This window comes from Psittacula echo (assembly GCF_963264785.1).
Source record: "Psittacula echo genome assembly, chromosome: 5".
In the NCBI taxonomy this organism is placed as follows: domain Eukaryota; kingdom Metazoa; phylum Chordata; class Aves; order Psittaciformes; family Psittacidae; genus Psittacula; species Psittacula echo.
In genome coordinates, this window is record NC_137739.1 from 38,935,123 (window position 1) to 38,953,564 (window position 18,442).

Genomic DNA, 18,442 nt, shown 5'->3' on the forward strand with positions numbered 1-18,442 from the left:
AGCAAGCACCACCGGAAGTGTATCAGGAGAACCCCCAGCACCCAGGCTGCAGCCTCCCAGGCCAGGGCAGCATCAGGCAGGACTTTCACACCTCACTATCATATAAAAATAATGAAGTAGTGCCTAAGGAACACGTGATGGGAGTTGAGGTCATGAAAGGAGAGAGGAATCTGCTCTTGGAGTCCAGAGTCAGGCTTCTACCTGGAGGATCAGCACCCAGGTATGTGTGTGCCTGGAAAGCTTCACATTTCTTGACAGTTTTAACCAAAACAAGAAACAAACCTCTTGCTCACAATTCTGAGCCCATCTGCAGGAAGGAAGGGAAGTGCTTTCGTGCCCATCTGTAATGAGCCTCAAGCCTTATATTTCAAAAGCTTTGCTCCAAAAAATCACCCCTTATGAGCGTCGCACCCCAGGGTGATTTACTGAGACATCTGTGCTGGGTTTTTGTCTTCCTGTATGAGGATACATAAAATGTATCCTCATTTTGCTACCTAAATGCAGCCTCCAAATGGATACTGAATTCTGACTTCTTGTATATGTTTCTTGTCTATATGAAGTAAAACAGAACTCTGAAAATCCTGATTGCAACCAGTGCACAAACCCCATAGCTGTATGTTTACACTGAAATGCCTAACTAGCCCTCTGACTACAAATCCACATTTCTCTGGTAATGAACTATGAGGATCCAGAACATGATCTACCTCTTTACCTGCAAATAGCTCTAAAGAAATATACAATTTGGCCCTCCCTGCTGAAAAAAAACCCAACACCACTACAACCAAATAGCCCATTTGCCTCTAAAAGCATTCCAAAATAGTTTCTAACTTCAATACCCATCCTAGTAAGAAAGTAGCACTTCTACTTAGTCCCCTCTCTGGGCAGATTCATGTACATCCATTTAGTCTTAGTTAGCCAGTGAGATTTTCTTACTCCTGGAACTTCTCAGTTGAGACATCGCCAAAATAATGTTATTTCCACCTGGCCCTGACTGCCCAGATGATGAGCACAGCTTTGATTTCCCCTTCAGTGCATTTGTGCCATGATTTACATTGTGGTTTTGTTTTCAGATCCAATTTTTATTCAGTTCCTCCAGAAAGGAAAGTGGTTTTAATTGTTCAATAGGGACAGCACAATAGAGATGTTTGAAAACCAAGGACAGGAAGCTCGTGGCTGAGACTTCAGCTCTGCTGATGTGCACAGTTTGATCTATTTCCTACTGACGTCTGTGGGAGTCTTTTCATTAACTTCAATGTGACTTAAAATGGCCTGGTAGCGTAAGGTGCATGCGCCTCACGCACATAAGGCTATAAAAACAGGCAAGAAGTTGTCTTTGGCTTCAGTAACTCCAGCTGGGGGTGAGCTGCGAGGCAACTGATTTCACTTTGGGCTAGTGCTTAGAAGCAATACAGTATTTACATGGGACTTAGTCTCATTTAAGCCTCCATCTCTTTCTCCTCGACACTCCCTTACAGAAATATGTAGGTGATGTAGAGCCAAGACTCACAGAAAGCATTAGGTTTTGCACCCCTGATCTTATTTCTCCTTCACAAAAGCATGTCTTTCAGACTTTGTCAATCACCCATTCTGGTGACCTACATCTTGTCTTGTGCTTGTAGGTAACACATAGCTGGGGTGAAGACACGGAGCTCCCAAGCATCACATGGGTTTCCCCATTGGTTCCTTCCTGATGCATCTGCTCCCATAGCAAACATTGTGTCTTTTAACAGCCAAACTAGAAAATTAATACAGGAAAGTCCTTCACTTTTCCCTCCCAAATACAAAGGAAGTGTGGTAATAAAAGTGGTTCATTATTTCCTGCCTTCAGAAGCTGAACAAATAGTGATCAAAGACAGGCATGGAACAGCAGACAAAAAGCTAAAAGCCTGTATGCTTTGGGGAGTGCAAGAAACTGACAGTTAACAGCAAGCTTCATAGCAAGCAGCAAAGGCTGTGGCCAAAACCTTCTGTAGGCACTGATGATGTTGAATTAACCCACACCCCACAGGCTGGATTTGGAGCTAGGAAGAATGAATACTGAATACCCGTTCTTTGGGAATCAGACCTCCTCCTTTTAAAGGCAGGTCTACTTGCAGCACTCAAAGGGATGAATTGCTTTAAAAAAAGTAGAAATAAATCAGTGCCAGGAGTAGGACAGCTGTGCTCAGCACCCACCTTCAGCTGCTAACCTCTTCTTAGGCTGCTGCTCTGTACATTTCCTAGTGGATCACCACAGTGGTATCTACAAGCTTTGAATTACTTCAGAGATTAACATATATGTCACTGTCCTTACCAACATCTCTCCAGACACCTGATCCAAGGGCACAAAGCTCAATGAGAATCTTTCCTTCAGCTCTGGTATACTTTGGGTCCATTCCATTCCACCCTCTCTTTGCTTTCTCCAGGCTAGCCATATGAGCAATGGGGACTCCCTTTGCTCATCTCCATGTAACATTATTGCTTATGTCTTTCAAAGACAGAAAAATGATTCACCTTAAGGTGTATATTTGGGGACAGGCCTTGACAGAGCAAATAGACTCGCTACACAAGCCTTGAGCGAGCTACCAGTGTGGTGCCTCAGTTTCCCTGCCTGTACTTCTGCGATGGCACTCATCCCACTCTTCAGAAACCATTGGGGCAACAAGGAAAAGCTTAATCTCACCCAACCGCTGGTGTTTTCTTACCTCCCTCTTATCAAGCACCTCCACCATATACTGCCCTCAAATCCTAATGGAATATCTTTAAATAGAGTTTTTTAAAGTATTTTTTCACTGTGGATCATAGAATACCAGGTTGGAACAGACCTCAGGGATCATCTGGTCCAACCTTTTCTGGCAAAAGCACAGTCTAGACAAGATGACCCAGCACCCTCTCCAGCCGAATCTTAGAAGTGTCCAATGTTGGGAAATGCACCACTTTCCTGGGGAGATTATTCCCATGGCTGGTTCTTCTCATTGGGAAATAGTCTCCTCTAGTGTCCAGCCAGAATCTCCCCCAGGGAGTAACTGGTACTCATTACCCCTCATCTTTTCCATGTGACTCCTTCTGAAGAGAGTCTCTTCTTTGCAATCATCCTTTACATAGTGGAACATGGTGATAAGGTCTCTCCCTAAGATTCTTTTCTCAAGGCTAAACAAACACAGTTCTCTCAGCCTTTTCTCACAAAGCTTCCCAATCCTTGGATCATCTTTGCTGCCCTTCCTTGGACCCTCTCCAGTCTGTCCACATCTTCTTCGTATAGTGGGGACCAAAACTGAACATGCTATTCCAGATGTGGCCATACAAGCGCTGAGTGGGAAAATGAAAAGCCAGCATCCTGTTACCTTTCTTTGCTGCAACTGCACACTGTTCACTCATATTAAGCTACTTGTCTACCAGGACCCCCAGGTCCATTTCCACACAGCTTCTCCCAGCCAGGGAGCAGAGCCCAGTGTGGGAACTGCTGATGGAAAGCTGCTGCCCTGAGCTTGTGCAGCAATTCAGAGATCAGCAGCATCATTGTTCTTGGCAATCTGTAAGGTATGAGAACACAGCTAAAGCCCAATTATCTCCAGCTACTCAAAGCTGCCTTAAAGTGCTTCCTCTCCCCTCCTTTTTTCTTTTTAACTAAGTCTTCCCTACGGTAGCATGTGTGAAAGCATGCTCCTTTCCAGACAGTGCTAAGAGAGGGAAGGGACAATGTCCACTTAATGGAATAAAGAATAAGTGGCAATCAGAGCAGTGTCAACTGCTCAGTGTTAAAGGCTGCACTGATGTGCTCCTACCTACGCTGATCAGCCACTACACACCAGCAGACAGGCTGTGCGCAGCTCTTCATCAATACAGTAATGGTCTGTGATAAAGCCAAGCCCTGAAGCCTTCCAGTTCTGTAGAAATGTAGAACTTTCATAACTGAGTTAATAAATTCATACGCAGCAATTGAATAGCTAAAGGTTGGGCTGGAGGTATAGCAAGACATTTTGCTATATTCCCCCCTAAAAATGTAAAACCAAAAATGAGTGCTGTTCCCAGCTGTAGGCCTTTCCTCATAATGAGATGTGCAGCCGAAGCCACTACTAACTTCAGTTTTTTAAAGAAGCAATAGCAGTTTGACTGGGAGGTCTTCCTCCAGGAGCACGCTAGTAAATGAAAGCATAAAGTTAATAAGGGCTTGAGTACTTCACATCATTACAGGGACGGCTCCACACGTCACCAACTTGATTGGTTTTTTTAATTATAATTGTCAAAACAGCATGAAGAAAACCCCCTTTGGATCCACTCAGCACCAAATGCAGCCCCGACAAACGGCTGCTTCCCTCCATTAAGCAATATTTTAAAAAGGCAAAAAAGTAATAATTAAATTCCACTGATGAATAATTACTTCTAATAAATAAAGAGAAACAAACACTACTGGCCTTAGCAGCTTTCATGTCAGCTACCCGAGCTGCTACTGAACCAAACGAACATCTGAAACTCTGAATGTGATCAGCTAAACGTAACCAGAGAGAGCTTCAGGCTTTTGCTCCCTTCTGCACATCTGCTTCCAGGGGGCTCCTCCGGCAGAAGAGGGGAAGTCACATTGCATGTGAGGTTACTGCAATATCACAAACTTAAGCTGGTTATTTCTTTCTTCTTTATTTTAAAAGCTACAATATTCAGGTAGCTCAAGGAAAAAACAACCCTTGGATTTTGTCTGTTCATAAATCCATCACAACAGCTTGCGGGAAAACAGTAAATAAGATATTGGAAGAAAAGCACAAGAGGCCAAAAGAAGAGTACCTGCCTTTGGACGTGCTATTTGCAACCGAAGCCAGGTACCAGGCTGTGATATTAGTACGTGGTATTGATTTGTTCTTAATCCAGAGAAATGCCCCTGTAATGAACTCTGCTGTGCCTTTAATGATTTCATATTGAAGGATGTTAGGTGCCTTGCTCATAACAGAGTAACAGCAATTCCAAAAATAGAAAGCCTCATAATAAAATGTTATTGAGGAGCCCAAATTTCAATATAAAAGGGACTCTGCAGTACTCAGGGGCTTACTAGATACAAATGCATACTTTAAAAAGTTGTATTAAAGTCATGTTGGTGCCTGAGTTACAGAGGCAATGTGAGATGCTACTCCAGGGAGCAGCTGAGCCCCAGGTCCCCAGGAAACTTTAAGGCACATGTGATACAGGCTGGATTTACTCCCACCAGATGAATGGGGCTGGATGCCTAGAAAGCAACGAGATGCTTCTGCAAGCTGCCTGCGAGGGATACGGTGCTTCTTGGTGACAAACAGGGACAGCATACCAACAGGGTGCTGGACCAGATGCCATGTGCCTGATGTTGGCTCTGCCACTCACCCTGAAGCCTCAGGCAGGAGCCTCCCAGAAGGCCACCAGCAAGCTGCCACTGCAACTGGTGCAAGCAGGCTTGCAAGAAAGGGAAGCCACCAGCAGCTCACCAGCGGGAAGAAGCCAGCATCCCCACAAGCTCAGGGCCACCGCAAATTGCTCAGAATTGGGAGCACCAGGTCTAGGGCTGACCTCATTTAGAGGTGATTCCTCAGCCTTAGCTTCACCAATGCAGCAAACAGCAGCCCAAGTTGAGCCTGACAGCTCTGTCACGTTGACAGTATAGAGATTTGGCAGAAAATAAACCCCTTCTGTTCCAGTCAGTCCTCAGAGATCAGAGGGCAGGGTGCAGCTGGGCTTAATTTCTGATTACAACCAACCTGACACTATAGACCCAGTCACGTTCAGTAAGAACTTTAACAATTACAGATTCGCAAATAGTGCGGTTCACTGAAGCAACAGAAACAGATTCAGAGTGTGTATTGCCGCTGCTATACAACGCTGCCATTGATAAATTCACTTACTGCAGCAGCACTAAAATCCAAAGCTAGCCAATGACTGGTAATTCATTAAGCTTAGTTCCACCCAAGTATCTTCCAACATAGTCAGAGATGCAAATCTTACTAAAGGGGAATCCCTGCTCTGGGGAGGAGACAGGAGCAAGCGCATCAACTTGTCCATAAAGTGGAGTCATATTCTCATCCTCTACCACAGAGGGGCTCAAATGCCAAATTTATGCTTTTGAGAGAAGTGGAAATGAGACTGTAGTCAAATTACCTGCTGCTGCTGTCACAGGTGATGGGGGGGGCAGACACTTTCTCACTGTGATGTATTTTTTATGTGTAAATGAGGGATAGTTTTAACTGCCTTTGGTCAGGCTGCTCAAGGGCCCTGGGTCTTGTGCAAGAGCAGAACAGAATGGTGAATCACATCTCTCCCTCTTCTACCTGGCTGAGGTGGGAGCATTAAGAGCCCTCAGGCCTCCACCTGATAGCCTAATCACCTCCATCAGGATGTTGAAATGACCACACCTTGTTAATTCCTTCACCACCTATCTCAAGGCTTCATTCCTACACCAGCCAGGCTACCTGCAGTGTTGCAGCCCCCAAAACCTAAATCCACCCCAAAAAGGGCTGTGGCAGTTGCTGCTTTTCCCCCATGTAGGGACAGGGATGCTGCAATTGTTGGTATGTGCCAGGCTGGGCCAGACATGCATCTCACCAGAGCAGGGCACCAGGGAGGAGGCTACTCCTGCCCTCAGCCAAATAAGCCAGCTGATGGTGGTGGCATGTCAAGGACGTCTCTGGCTTTCTATGAGCACTGCTGCAGTGCAGGATGGGCTACAATGAGAACAAAACAGCTTCGTTTCTCCCATCCTGCAGCCTTTCTTTTATCACACAGCTCTGTTGTCGGTCTGGACTACTCTTGTCTCAAAGCACATGTCTGCTGCAGCTCAGCCACCTTGCTGACGACAGTATCACTGGTCTCGACCACAACCCATTCTGTTTTGGCTGGTGACAGAGCCCCTCTGGGCTAGAGGTGCAGAGGGAAGACTCAACCCTGCAAAGAGCCACCTGAGAGCTGCTTCTGGCCTTCAAATAACTCCCCTCATACATCAAGTGGTTTCCTTAAGAGCAAACTGGGGCATCTCCTGCCACCTCCAGTGGGACTAGGGACAGGATTTAATTAGCTGGAGGAGACAAGGAGTGAACATTTGCTTCCTACAAGCCCTGACATGGAGCTCAGAGCTTGGCTTACAGGTTATCCAGGAGAGGAGATGTAGCCTGGAAAAAAAAAATCCATTAGCTCATTTATGTAAATAAAGGCAAAACTTATGTATAAAGGTGTGATTGCCATAATTATAGCCTGGTTTTCTGCCCAGGAGACGGTGTCAGCGGGGCTGCCTCTGCCTGCAAGCTCCATGCACGGGATAGGTGGAAGTGCCTGAGGGTGCTGTGGCTCCTGCCTCCTCCCTCCGGGACCCTTTCCTGGGTAAAAGTGGCATTAAAATCTGGGCCAGAAAAGTGAACCTGTTTCCCTGAGCTGGCTCTAAGCAGGTAATTCAGGAATTGCCTCCCTCTCTCCAAGCCCCTCTCTACTTTAGGCTAGTCCCTGCTTCTACTTAACCCACAGGCTGACAGCACTTTTCCCCCCTGGGAGATGACAGGCATCCTTGGTTCCTGTCTCCTGGAAGGACTCTAAATCCTAAAGCAGTGAAACAAGAGCATCTCTCCAGTGGTGCGTGGAGAGCAGAAGTTATTTGCATTCACATTCCAGAAACCTCTGCTGCAAGAGCAGAATCAAGTTTACCCAAAGCTCCAGGCTAGAAAAAAAATTGCTGATGCTACATCAGAGGCTGCAGTTTGGCACCGATTTGTGTTTCCTATTGTTGGTTTCAGGAGAGGAGTGCACTAGAGTTCAGCAATTTTGTCAGGTCATAACTCCATTGAAGCAGTATTTTTATTGTTATTTAGATTACGCGCAGAATTTAAGTGGTGCCATCAGGACCGTGTGGAGCTTGGCACAGCTTGTACAGACACTAAAAGGAAGTTTTCAATCTAAGGGGACAAGGAAAAGGAAGTATGATTGGAGGGAAAAAAGAAACACTGATAGGAATTAATTTGGTGGCCATGCTTAACAACCTTGAGCTCGCAGGTGCAGGGGAGCTCCGCTCTCACTCAGGCAGGCACAGGATGAGCTTTTGCAGTGCTGCGTGCTCATCCACTGACATCCAGCACCAGGAACCTCTGAGTATCCCGTCACTTCGCTAAACGGGTCATTGAGCTCTGCCAAAAACCCCGATGCAAGAGCTGTCCTCAAACCTCCTGGCAAACTGGGGACACGACACCAGGCTCCTGTATTCCCAGTGAGCACCTTAACCACATCCCAGGGACACACAGCTCTGCCTGGGAAATGCTGCTGCTTCTCACCCATGTTTGTTTAAAGTCAATTTACCTCCAGTTGAAGGTAGCATTGTTTTTTGATGAAAAGGACACCAAGAGCCCACATTTGCTGAGACTGTGATTTTAACAGCCCCATCCAGTGCCATTCACTATGGTAAGTGACCTATATGTTTTACATTTGGGGGTGAAGGTTTTTTTTGGTTGAAAAAATACATACACAGCCACCTTTGCAGTTGTTCTACGAGTTAGGGCTCCACTTCCTGTTTTGGGGCTCAGGACTGTTCCATTTGGAAGTGTGGACAAACCTCAGAAATGTTTCCTTTGAGTAACTCTGCCACAGGCTGCCAAGCTAGATCCCAAAAAACTGAATCATTCATGAGCCCATCCGCAGAGCACAAGGCACTCAGCAAATGGAAGAACAGGTCAGCCTTCAACTGACTGCTATTAAAACCTTTCATTAAAGTCCTGGAAGCGAGCAGCAGGAGAAGGAGGGAGAAGGAAAAGGAAATAAATTATAACCTCGATCACGTCCGTGGATCGATGAAGGAGGGATAGAAAACACAAGGAAGGACAAAATGTGAATTAGCCTGGGATATCTCAGAAAGTTGGGCACATTTGAACGGGACATGATTTAATTTAGATAAATATAAAATGGCACCTGACAATGCTCAGCATGTAAGAGAGGAATAACATGCAAGAGGAGCTGTAAGAGCTGTGCGTGGAGGGACATGCTTTCAGGTATCATTTTGTAGTGATACTAGCTGTTATTTTGGCCGGGGGGAACCGAGCTGGCATCCTCTAGGAGTGGAGATAGCAGTTGCAGTCCTAATCCCAAAACCAGAGCCTGGTACCTCACATCTCAGGCCATCACTGCTTAACACTGCATCCCAGAATGGGCAGCAAGAAATCAAACCACCTGTGTGTAAAACATCAGTGTGTAAAACAACCTGGGAAAACAACTTGTCAGTAAGGACTGCTTGGGCGGCTTAAAAGGTGATTAAACAGGCAGCTGTCCCAGGAACGTCCCTGTTCTCCAGGAACGGGGAGGCCTTGACTGTAATTAAAATATGTTCTATGAGCACAGGAGCAGCACAGGCAGCTCTCTGTATGGACACCCCACACCGGGAGTCCCCTAGCACTCATCACGTACTTGCCATGTAAGTGTGGATGAAACAGTTGCCTCAGTTTCTCCTGTAAAACAAAGCAAGAGGCTTAAGCTTAAGCTTTTTGGTACTGCCCTGTGCTCCCCAGAGGGAGATGGCTGTGCACTGATGCAGGCACCTGCTTCCTGCCATTAGTGAGGTGCCATTAGACATATGTCTATTTATTTACAGCCAGTGGCAGGTAGGACACACAGCTGAATGTTAAGGGGGCACTGCTACTCTAAAGAGAAAGCCATTTGCTGTGTGGTACAACAATTCCCCTTGGTTCCTCATTAATCCAAGGCTGAGAAGCCCTTTAGAAGAGGGGAGGCTGAGGTTGTGCCTTCTGGCAGGTAGAGAGCACCCCTGGCTCCCTATGAGGGGAGAGGATGGTCTTTGCCTGGGAAGAGAGGGGACTGTGACTCCGGAAAGAAGAGCACATTTCTGTGGTGGCAGGTTTCTGGGGTAAAGGGGTTCCAGCATTTCTCAGCAAAGTAAGAAATACAGACTGTACCTGTAAAAGTTCCTGCAGGCAGTGGAAACCCTCCAGCATGTCAGGAGGAGATACACTGATACAGTTAAATGCACACACACATATGGCCAATGTCACGAAGAGTCGCTCCACACTCCCTGCACCCCAGGGTCAATGACTGCTTTGGGCTGGCCTCTAACCACGGAGGGGTGCAAGAGACTCAGTGTGACCCTCATGCTTCCATGCAGCTGCTGTAAATGTGCTACAGCCATCAGAGCCACCTCCGGGACTGCAAGGGGGAGGGTTGGGTTTTGCTGTCCCAACAGGGGGACACAGCAGCCATTGGCAGGATCAGGCCCTGCTCGGACACTGGGCTCTCTCTACGCTCTGTGTAGGCAGAAACTGCTTTCCCCTCATCAGTTTGCTACTTAAAAAAATGAAGCCTGGAAATGTCTGATGCTCAGCAGCTCTTTTTCTGCAGGCAGGAGCAGTAATCAGAAGACAGAAAGCTGCTGATCCTGATGGCCTCAGAGTGCACAGTATCCTTTTGCTAATGCAGGCAGCCAAGAAAGCAATAGGAACAGCTTCCTGAGCAGGGAGTAAGAGGACTTTAAAACCCCAGTGTGCCTGATGATCTGCTGTGATGGAATGAGTCACTGCATGAATTTGGTGGGCACGAGCTTCTCTGCTGTTCATGTGATTATAGCTCACTTGAGAGGATCATGCCCTCTCCCACCAAGGAATTTGCCATTTCTAGACGCACCACATGAATCTGCTCCCTGTTGCCTCCTTGGCCGGCTGAGCAGTGCCCCTGGCACAATCACCACCTCTCCTCCTGACCAGGCTTTAGCACAGCGCAGCAGCAGGCAGACAAGCACCTCTGGCAGAAGCAGTTCGCACGGCCAGCAGCCCAAAGAGCAGCTTTTTAATAGCACAGGAGCCAGCCCGGGATCCCACAGCAAAACCTGCCACACCAGGAGAAGCTGTTGGTCTCTGGTCACATGCACCCGTGCCCCAGTTCAGCACCAGCACTGCCCGAGGCATCTCTTGTTGCTGCTTGGCACAGAGTGGCAAGAAGCAGCACAGGGCACCTGGCATCTTCTCGCAGGGGTGCACACACACACACACACATACACATGGAAACCTGCAGAGGTTTCACGGCAGGAAAGGAGAGAGCGTTCTCCTTTGCCATTTCCTAAGCACAGTGTATTAGTCATATCTTGCCAGGGAGGAGAGTCTCACTGTCTGCTCCTTGTCTTTCTCTCTCCATTGCTGCAGCCCTGCTCAGTCCCAGCACAGCAGGAAAACCAGGACATTACAACCACCACTGAAGGGAGATTTTTTAAATGGTGAAAGAGGCACTAAAGCCTCCCTGAGGGGAAAATTCCTCCCAATTAAACGGCAGGAGGAACAGAAAGGGCATGTTTGTGAACTGGTTTGGGTTAGAAGTCATCGTGCAGGGGAGCACAAAATACTTGTGTCTTGTTTGAAACTGCAGCAACAAGATGACCGCCCCAAAGTTGCACCCTTGCAGAAACTATTTACTACTACCTCAGTTTTCCTTTTATTCCTGGTCAAATTGCACTGACCACCCAAGCACTCCAAGAGAGCAGACCACCAGCTGAGCTAATTGCTGCAAAGGGCAATTAGCACAGCCCACATCTCCAGGTCCAGAGGGGAAGAAATCTGCATTCCTGCCTGAGAGAGGAAGCAGCACCCAGAGGCTGAGGCTGTGTGGCCCATGGGGATGCTGTAAGACAGTAATTGCACCCTAATCACAGACACTGCAGAAGTAGCAAATTAAAACAAGAGAAATAGCTTTTAAGCAATTGCTTCATGCTGAAAGACACTGTGCTACAGCCTTCACAGGCACCACCCCATGACAGTCTTGCATAAGGGGAACTAATTTCCTTTTAGGAGTGGGAAAGGGTGACTGGAGCCACTTGGCACCCATAATAACACATAAGGGAATGGGATGAGGCATGAGGAGAGGAGTTGTGGGCATTTCTCTTTATGATGTGGCAAAACAACTGTGGTGGCACAACAGCTGTCTGGAACACCCTGTTAACACAGAGCCATCCATGCCACTTTCTGTGCTGCCGCTGCAAGCACAGGACCCCAGCCCACCCCGCTCCTCCAGTCCCACCTTGGTGAACAGCCCTCCAGGATGAGCCCTCCTGTCTTAATTCACGTTCCACCTTCATCTCTCATCTCCTGAAATAGAGCAGCCAGAGCCACACAGAGGTCTGAAGACAAGGTCTCATAAACGGGCACCACACTATCCCATAACCAGTGCATCCCAGGAGTGCATGTGCCCTCCCCACCATAGCAGTGGCACTGTCTCATCAAACTGCTACTGAGCCACCCAGGTCTGTCTCTTAGGTATATGCACATATTTGTGGGTTTTTTAGCTGAAGTCCCTGCTCTGAGCCAGGGTCAAGCCCTCAGCCTCAGTCTTGCAGGACCAGTGCCTTGCTGCAGCATGAAAATCAGGCATGTTGCTGGGGCTGGAAGGAGAGACCTTCCTTTCTAGGCAAGGGAACACCGGAGTGTCTTGTACTGCACTTCCCTGGGGCTTGGTGACACCATAGCCCCGCTGCCCACAGAGCCAAGCAGCTTGAATTAGACTCACTTAAATTACAAGAGTTGAATTCACAGCACACCGTGCTGAGCCCCGAGAGCCACCGAGCGGCCATGTCCATTAGCTGCAAGCAGATGTTTTCGTACGGCCAGATACAGGCATGCTTGAAACTGGTAATGTGTAAATTTCAACCTTAAATCCTACAGGGTAAGAAAAAGGCCACACACCTGCTTTCTTTTCGACATGTCTATGATGCAAGACAGACAAGCTACTCTACAGCACATAGAACAAATACTGTGGGATAACAGGGGGTGTGTGGGGTAATAGGAAGAGGCAACACCACTGCAGTAGCCCACCTCTGTCTTTATAGGCAAGGCAGAAAAGGGAAAGATTTCTACTATCTTTGGGGTAAGTGGAAGCAGGTATAGGGAGAGCACAGTAAAGCTCTGAGCCAATTTATACCTCCAGCTGATCTTCTTAAGCAGGCCTGACTGGTAATCAGGCAGCAGCTGGGTCAGCAAGGTGAATGGAAGTTACCTGGTGGCAAAGGCCTTGTTCTGTTTGCCTCAGCACTCTGCACATGATGAGAAAGTGCAGCCTGTGTGACAAAGCTAAGAGAGGTCACTAATCATCCCAGTGAGCGCAGTGAGGTGTACCACAGACCCTGAAGCACTGCTGGGAGCACACACCTCCATGCACAGACCACAGCTGCAACTTCAGCTCTCAGGGTGCCACAGGTAGGAGCAGTCTGCAGCACCCTGCTGCAGCACACCACAACCAGGCTGGCAAGATCAGTGACACAAAACAAGGTTCTTCCCCCAGCTTTCTTCTCAGCCTGGTCCTTCAGACCAGGATCTGAGGAATCCATATAACCCACCAGCTCACGGTACCCCTTCACTTCTGGTACACAGAGTAAGTACAGAATCTTAAGCTTTATTTTTCTATTGGCCAGCAACATAAACTGGTTAAAAAAAAAAACCAGCAATGAATATTATTACACAGAGAAAAAGTATAAAACAACTCAATGGACACAAGCCAACTTAACTGTTCATATCTCATTATTTCTGGCCTCTCCCAACCCTGTACAATGTATATGAAGGGAATAGGAGAAGGCAGCTGTGAAAATATGCTTAAGAAACTAGAAATACTGCCTCAAGCAACATGCTCAATATTTTCCTCTTAGTTAGTAGTCAATACTTATCAGGAACTTGATTATAAAACAAGAAATAATTTAGAGTTTTCTCCTTTAGATCATTATACAATAATTTAGATTTCTTTCTCCTCTTTCCTTCTGCTGTGGAACCAAGGATACGCATCAGTTCTTCCACCTCTCTTTCTGCATTTGTTAAGGATTCTTTCATGGGGCTGATGATGGGGAGTTTCAGATTGACCTGCTCTGAATTTTAACTTGTCACACTAAAGTGTTAGTTCAAGATCTCTGCTCTGTGAACTAAAAACCCCACGATGCTGCAAGACCCTTTAGGGGTCTGGATGATTTTGCTCATGTTAGCTGTCTGCTGCAAAGAGTCAGGGCTCAGCCAGCACCACTTAAAGGCCAGGCCATTTATAAAAGGGCTTGTCTTCACTGCCTAGAAACACCAAAGCCCCACAGCTCTTTCTGCTTCATGGGTTAAAATGAAGGTGAGGGCAAGACAAGAGGCACATAAGATCCTGTGACATGCTAAGACCTTGCTGGCATCATGATGGCACCAAGTCCATGGCAGTGGTGATGTTTATGTCCTGTAGGTATCCAGAATCCCAGTGTAGAGAGAATAATTAATTAAAATCTATTAACAGACAGTTAACCCAGCACTGCAAATTTACCAAGTACACTGGGGCAAGTGGCTGATGTCAACTCTCCTGACCTTGTCAGCAGTGACCAGTCAAGTGGGCTTCCAGATCCCATTAAAGCCAGACAACCCTCAACTGATTAATGAGCTCTTTGGAGGCTGATAAAACATTTGTGTATGTTAATTTCCTGCACAAGAGAGACAAGCCTGGAAGTTTTAATTAGAAAAATCAAGCCAAGGGCATCTCTCAACATTTAAGAGATGTGAGAATGTGTTTCCGCCAAAGGGTAGCAATATATGCCAGCTCCAGAAACAGACCAGTTCTTCACCAAATCTCAGCAGGGGATAGGTAGGAGGAAACAGACGTTCTCTCACTCACACTGGAAGCCACTCAATAAAACAGACTAGACCCAAAAGAATTAGACAGCAGTCCACCATCTTAGCTCCAGAATCACTAGTAGGCAAAAGCCCTCTTGTGGCTCCTAATAGCACTGTGCTGGAGGAAGCTTCAAGGAAGAGGAGGAAGGATTGCTGAGAAATCCTAAGGCACCCACACCTTGGCAACACCAGTCATGACAAGATTTCAACTGCACCACGTTGTGCTCCCAATCAGGAGGGAGAGTAGCTCCTGCCCGAAGCAACCAGGCAGGCATCTTCTCAGGTGGAGAACAGCCGAGGACACTGGTGCACGCCTGGGAGGAGGGACAGAAATCTTCCATGTATGAGACACTCAGCTCTGGCTCCAGCTCAGCACAGAAACATCATCTGTCCTCACAGTCAATGGCTGGTGCTGCTGAGCCACTTCTCATAGAGCAAACCATGGTTCTTGTATAGCATCCTGATACCTTCATGTTGACTCAGGAAAAACCTCAAGAGAAATGGCCACGGATAAATCTTGCTTCATAGTTGTATCAAGGCACTGTTTCGCTAAAGCTTCTAGCAGAAGATCCACAGCTCTTTTGTTTCTTGATAGTGAAGAGGACCAGCTGAACTCTTAGCTGCCTTCTACATAACAAGGAGGGTAACTTTCCCCCAAAGGGGCAGGTACGGCGCTGCGTGGTTTGAAAGGCATTTAATTACAGAGCCAGTCCTCAGGTTACAGACACTTCTGTGGTGGTGGTGGTGGAGGAGAGTGGTCAGCTTGGCAGGCACTAAGGGAAGAGGCAGAGGGAGAGCAACAGAGTTCCCACAGCTACTAATATGGTTCTGACTTTAAACTCTTGTACAAGCAGCAGGTGAAAATCATCCCAAAGATCTACGGGGTGTAAAGAGAAGAGAGAAATGCATGAAAAAACAGAATGGATGTACTGGAGCTTGCAAACTAACAGTCTGGACCCAGCAACTAGCTCCTGCCTGGGGATACTGCATTCCAGTTTGCAATAAATAGCTGGAGATAACACAGTCTGTGCCAATCCTCATAATTAATCACCAGCAAATTCTCTGGGGTGTAATGTGGCTACTTGCCAGAACAAAGGGGAAGATGAGGAACTCCCAGAGAGACATCTGCATTTGGAAGAAAAGAATATCCTGTGCCCTGCCTTCTACAATGGAAGGGAGAGACATCCATATCCTACCTCTTTATTTGTCATCCTCTCCCAAATCCTTTGCAGGAGCACAGTGCCATTCTTCAATATGACACAGCCGAGGGAGAAATTCTGGATGGCTTAAAATAATCCTAACGGACCAGGATAGGGAACTCCAGACTGGCTTTTCAGGTGCGTGGGCAATCGCGGCACATCCCCACAAGAGGTCTCCCTCAGGCTGCCGAACCGCCTGCCACGGGCAGCACTGCCTTTCCCACAACCCTGGAGTAGAAGTCTCTCCCCCTTGCCCAGATGCCCTCTGTCATCAGAAGCAAATTTTACAGACCGGCAGAAGAGGCTTTTGCTTTGAAGCCAGTGAGTCCTTGGGTACCGAAGTTCTTGGCAACTTTTTCTTGCCATGCAGGGAAGAGCCTAAAGTCTGGCTTTTTTCCATCCCTGAGCTTGGGGGTTCCTTTAACTTCTGCCTGGCACCCCCAAAACTCCACTCAGCCTTTTTACCTGCACGCAAGCAATGCTGATCCCCACTGCCCCGATAATTTTCAGATGCTCTTGAATGAAGTTTTCCAGCTTGGTAATGCAACCGCTCTGCAGGGTGAAAGGAGGGACATGGAAAATCAGCCTCATTTTAACCTCTTGTTCACTTTAATCCAATGGTTGCAACCCTGGAAAGAAATGCTACAAAAGCCGCCTGTGAGCAGGCTCTTTCCCTGACATCACTGGAAAAGCTGCACCATGTTTTGTATTGCTCTGGACCTACTGGCTCATGAGCTGTTGAACAAACCCAAGACAGCTGCTAGCTGAGCAGGAGAAATGCAGAACTGGTCACAACACACAGAGGGAGCGTGTCATTTTTCCCTCCAGGATATGCTCAGGCCAAAAGGCCATGGAAATGCAGCTAAGCGGATCCAGTACCAAGAACTCTAACATGGCAGGAGCATTTGAAGAGTAAATTCCTCCCACTATTTATGACAGCAATTGATTTCAGTGTGAATCTGGAAAGCCAGTCTCTGCCCGCCTCTGCCCTGCAAGCGCGTCCTTGGCTGGCTGCGTGACCTTTCCCTCCCTGTTTCAGGCCCATTTTTGTTGCCATAAGGCACAAATAAATCAGTAAAAGCATCCTCTATGTTTGTTGGGGTTTTTGTTTGGTTTTGGGTTTTAAAATTTTAACTTTGGGAGAGTGTCCTTTAAATAATTAAGCTGTTCAATCTATTGAGGGAAGTTTTCCATGGTAACATCAAGGGGATTTACTGCATAGATTTACTACTGCTACCCTGCAAGGGTGCTGGGGTCCCTCCAGCCCCAGGAGTTTACAGTGAACACAGACACCTAACAGGCAGAGGGAAAAAGTGAGCACATGACCCTCCAGGTAGGGATGGCAAAAACCTCACTTCTCCCATGCCAACATTAGGCTTTAGAGCCAGCCCCAGCTGTCCTGATATGAAGCAGTTACTCCTGTTCCTTCACCTGAAACTTTTATAGTTTTCTTCCCCAAAGCCACTAAAATCCTATCTGAACTCTGACTGAGACCTCATATCATGATATGCAGCATCTTATAGCTGGGCAGCTGCCTCCAGCTTCATGCATCACAGAAAGGGGATGGGAATTGCCAGCCCTGCCCCTCAAATGGTTCCACTCTCAGAAACACCTCATCAGTCCTTGGACTCTTTTCTGCAATTCCTCACTGGGTCTTGTCTGGAAGGCACAAACGTTACAGTTTCTTCCTGAAGAGCAAAACACCAGCCAAGCAGCTGGGCGTAAGAGGACCTTTGGTAGATCAGAAAGACTGGACTTCATTCCCTATTCATTCCACAAAGACAGATGATTAGTTTCCTTTTAGCTGTTCATTGCTTAGCTTAATGAAAATGTTATTCACGCTCCTCTTTCAAGTCTTGCTCAAAGCACAGACTGTGAGAACAAATACCTGGTCTGAAGGTGCCACCTCTTTATCCACAGCCTTCCTTAACTGTCAGGGAGACAGGAACAAGGAAAAAGCTCAAATTTCTGCTCCCCAGGCTCAGTACAACCAGCCAAGGTGATGGTTTCACTGAAGACGAAAAAGGTCCATGCTACCCCATAGAGAGCATCACAGTGACCAACTTATAGCTAGGTGACAGGACTGGAGGGTGACAAAATAAATGGAAGAACTTTCACCAGCCTTACGCAAACTGGACAAATAAATGGCCAAGAGCTACATGTTTGCTTACTCAGCCAGGCTGGGATTCAATTTGCTTCTTCTACAATACAGACAAGCTGCTCTATCTCAACTCCAGACTTCTTTTCAAACTGCAGCCCACTGGAACTGGTCTATTTTGTCTGCTCTGGGGCCCTCTTTCTTTGCCGTACGCTGAAGTACCAGAAGTATCTCCATTTGCACCTCACAGAGTAATTCCAATAACAGGCAGCTAACAAATGCAGGGCTCACATCCAAAGTCTCTTGTCAGAATCAACAACTTCTCCCACTTCCCCCTATCACCAGCATACTCTGGAGTAACAAATACAACTTACTCTTTTTCTCTATATCAACATATAATAGCCCAGATGGCTGAATGCTCAACTAGAGAAATGAACTCTGCTTTCCAGGGAATCCTACTGACTTTGAAACCTACTGACAGTTTGCAGCAATAACTTAACACACTCACCCCCTGCCCACCTCCTTTACATACTTAGTGACACGCAGCTCTGAAGCCCTTTTGC

At 47.1% G+C, this 18,442-nt stretch overlaps 1 protein-coding gene across 4 annotated transcripts in view; it reads right to left on the bottom strand.

Moving 5' to 3' along the window:
- Window positions 1-13,341: 13,341 nt before the first annotated feature.
- The window catches only part of CD151 (CD151 molecule (Raph blood group)), a 33,861-nt gene continuing 28,760 nt past the window's right edge, over window positions 13,342-18,442 (bottom strand). For all 4 annotated transcript variants that reach the window (XM_080619940.1, XM_080619941.1, XM_080619943.1 and 1 more), the window contains 2 exons: window positions 16,247-16,333; window positions 13,342-15,459 (listed from right to left, as the gene is read on the bottom strand). In XM_080619940.1, coding sequence (XP_080476066.1) covers window positions 15,400-15,459; window positions 16,247-16,333 — 147 coding nt within the window. In that variant the 3' untranslated portion in view covers window positions 13,342-15,399. The remainder of the gene's footprint in view (window positions 15,460-16,246; window positions 16,334-18,442) is intronic.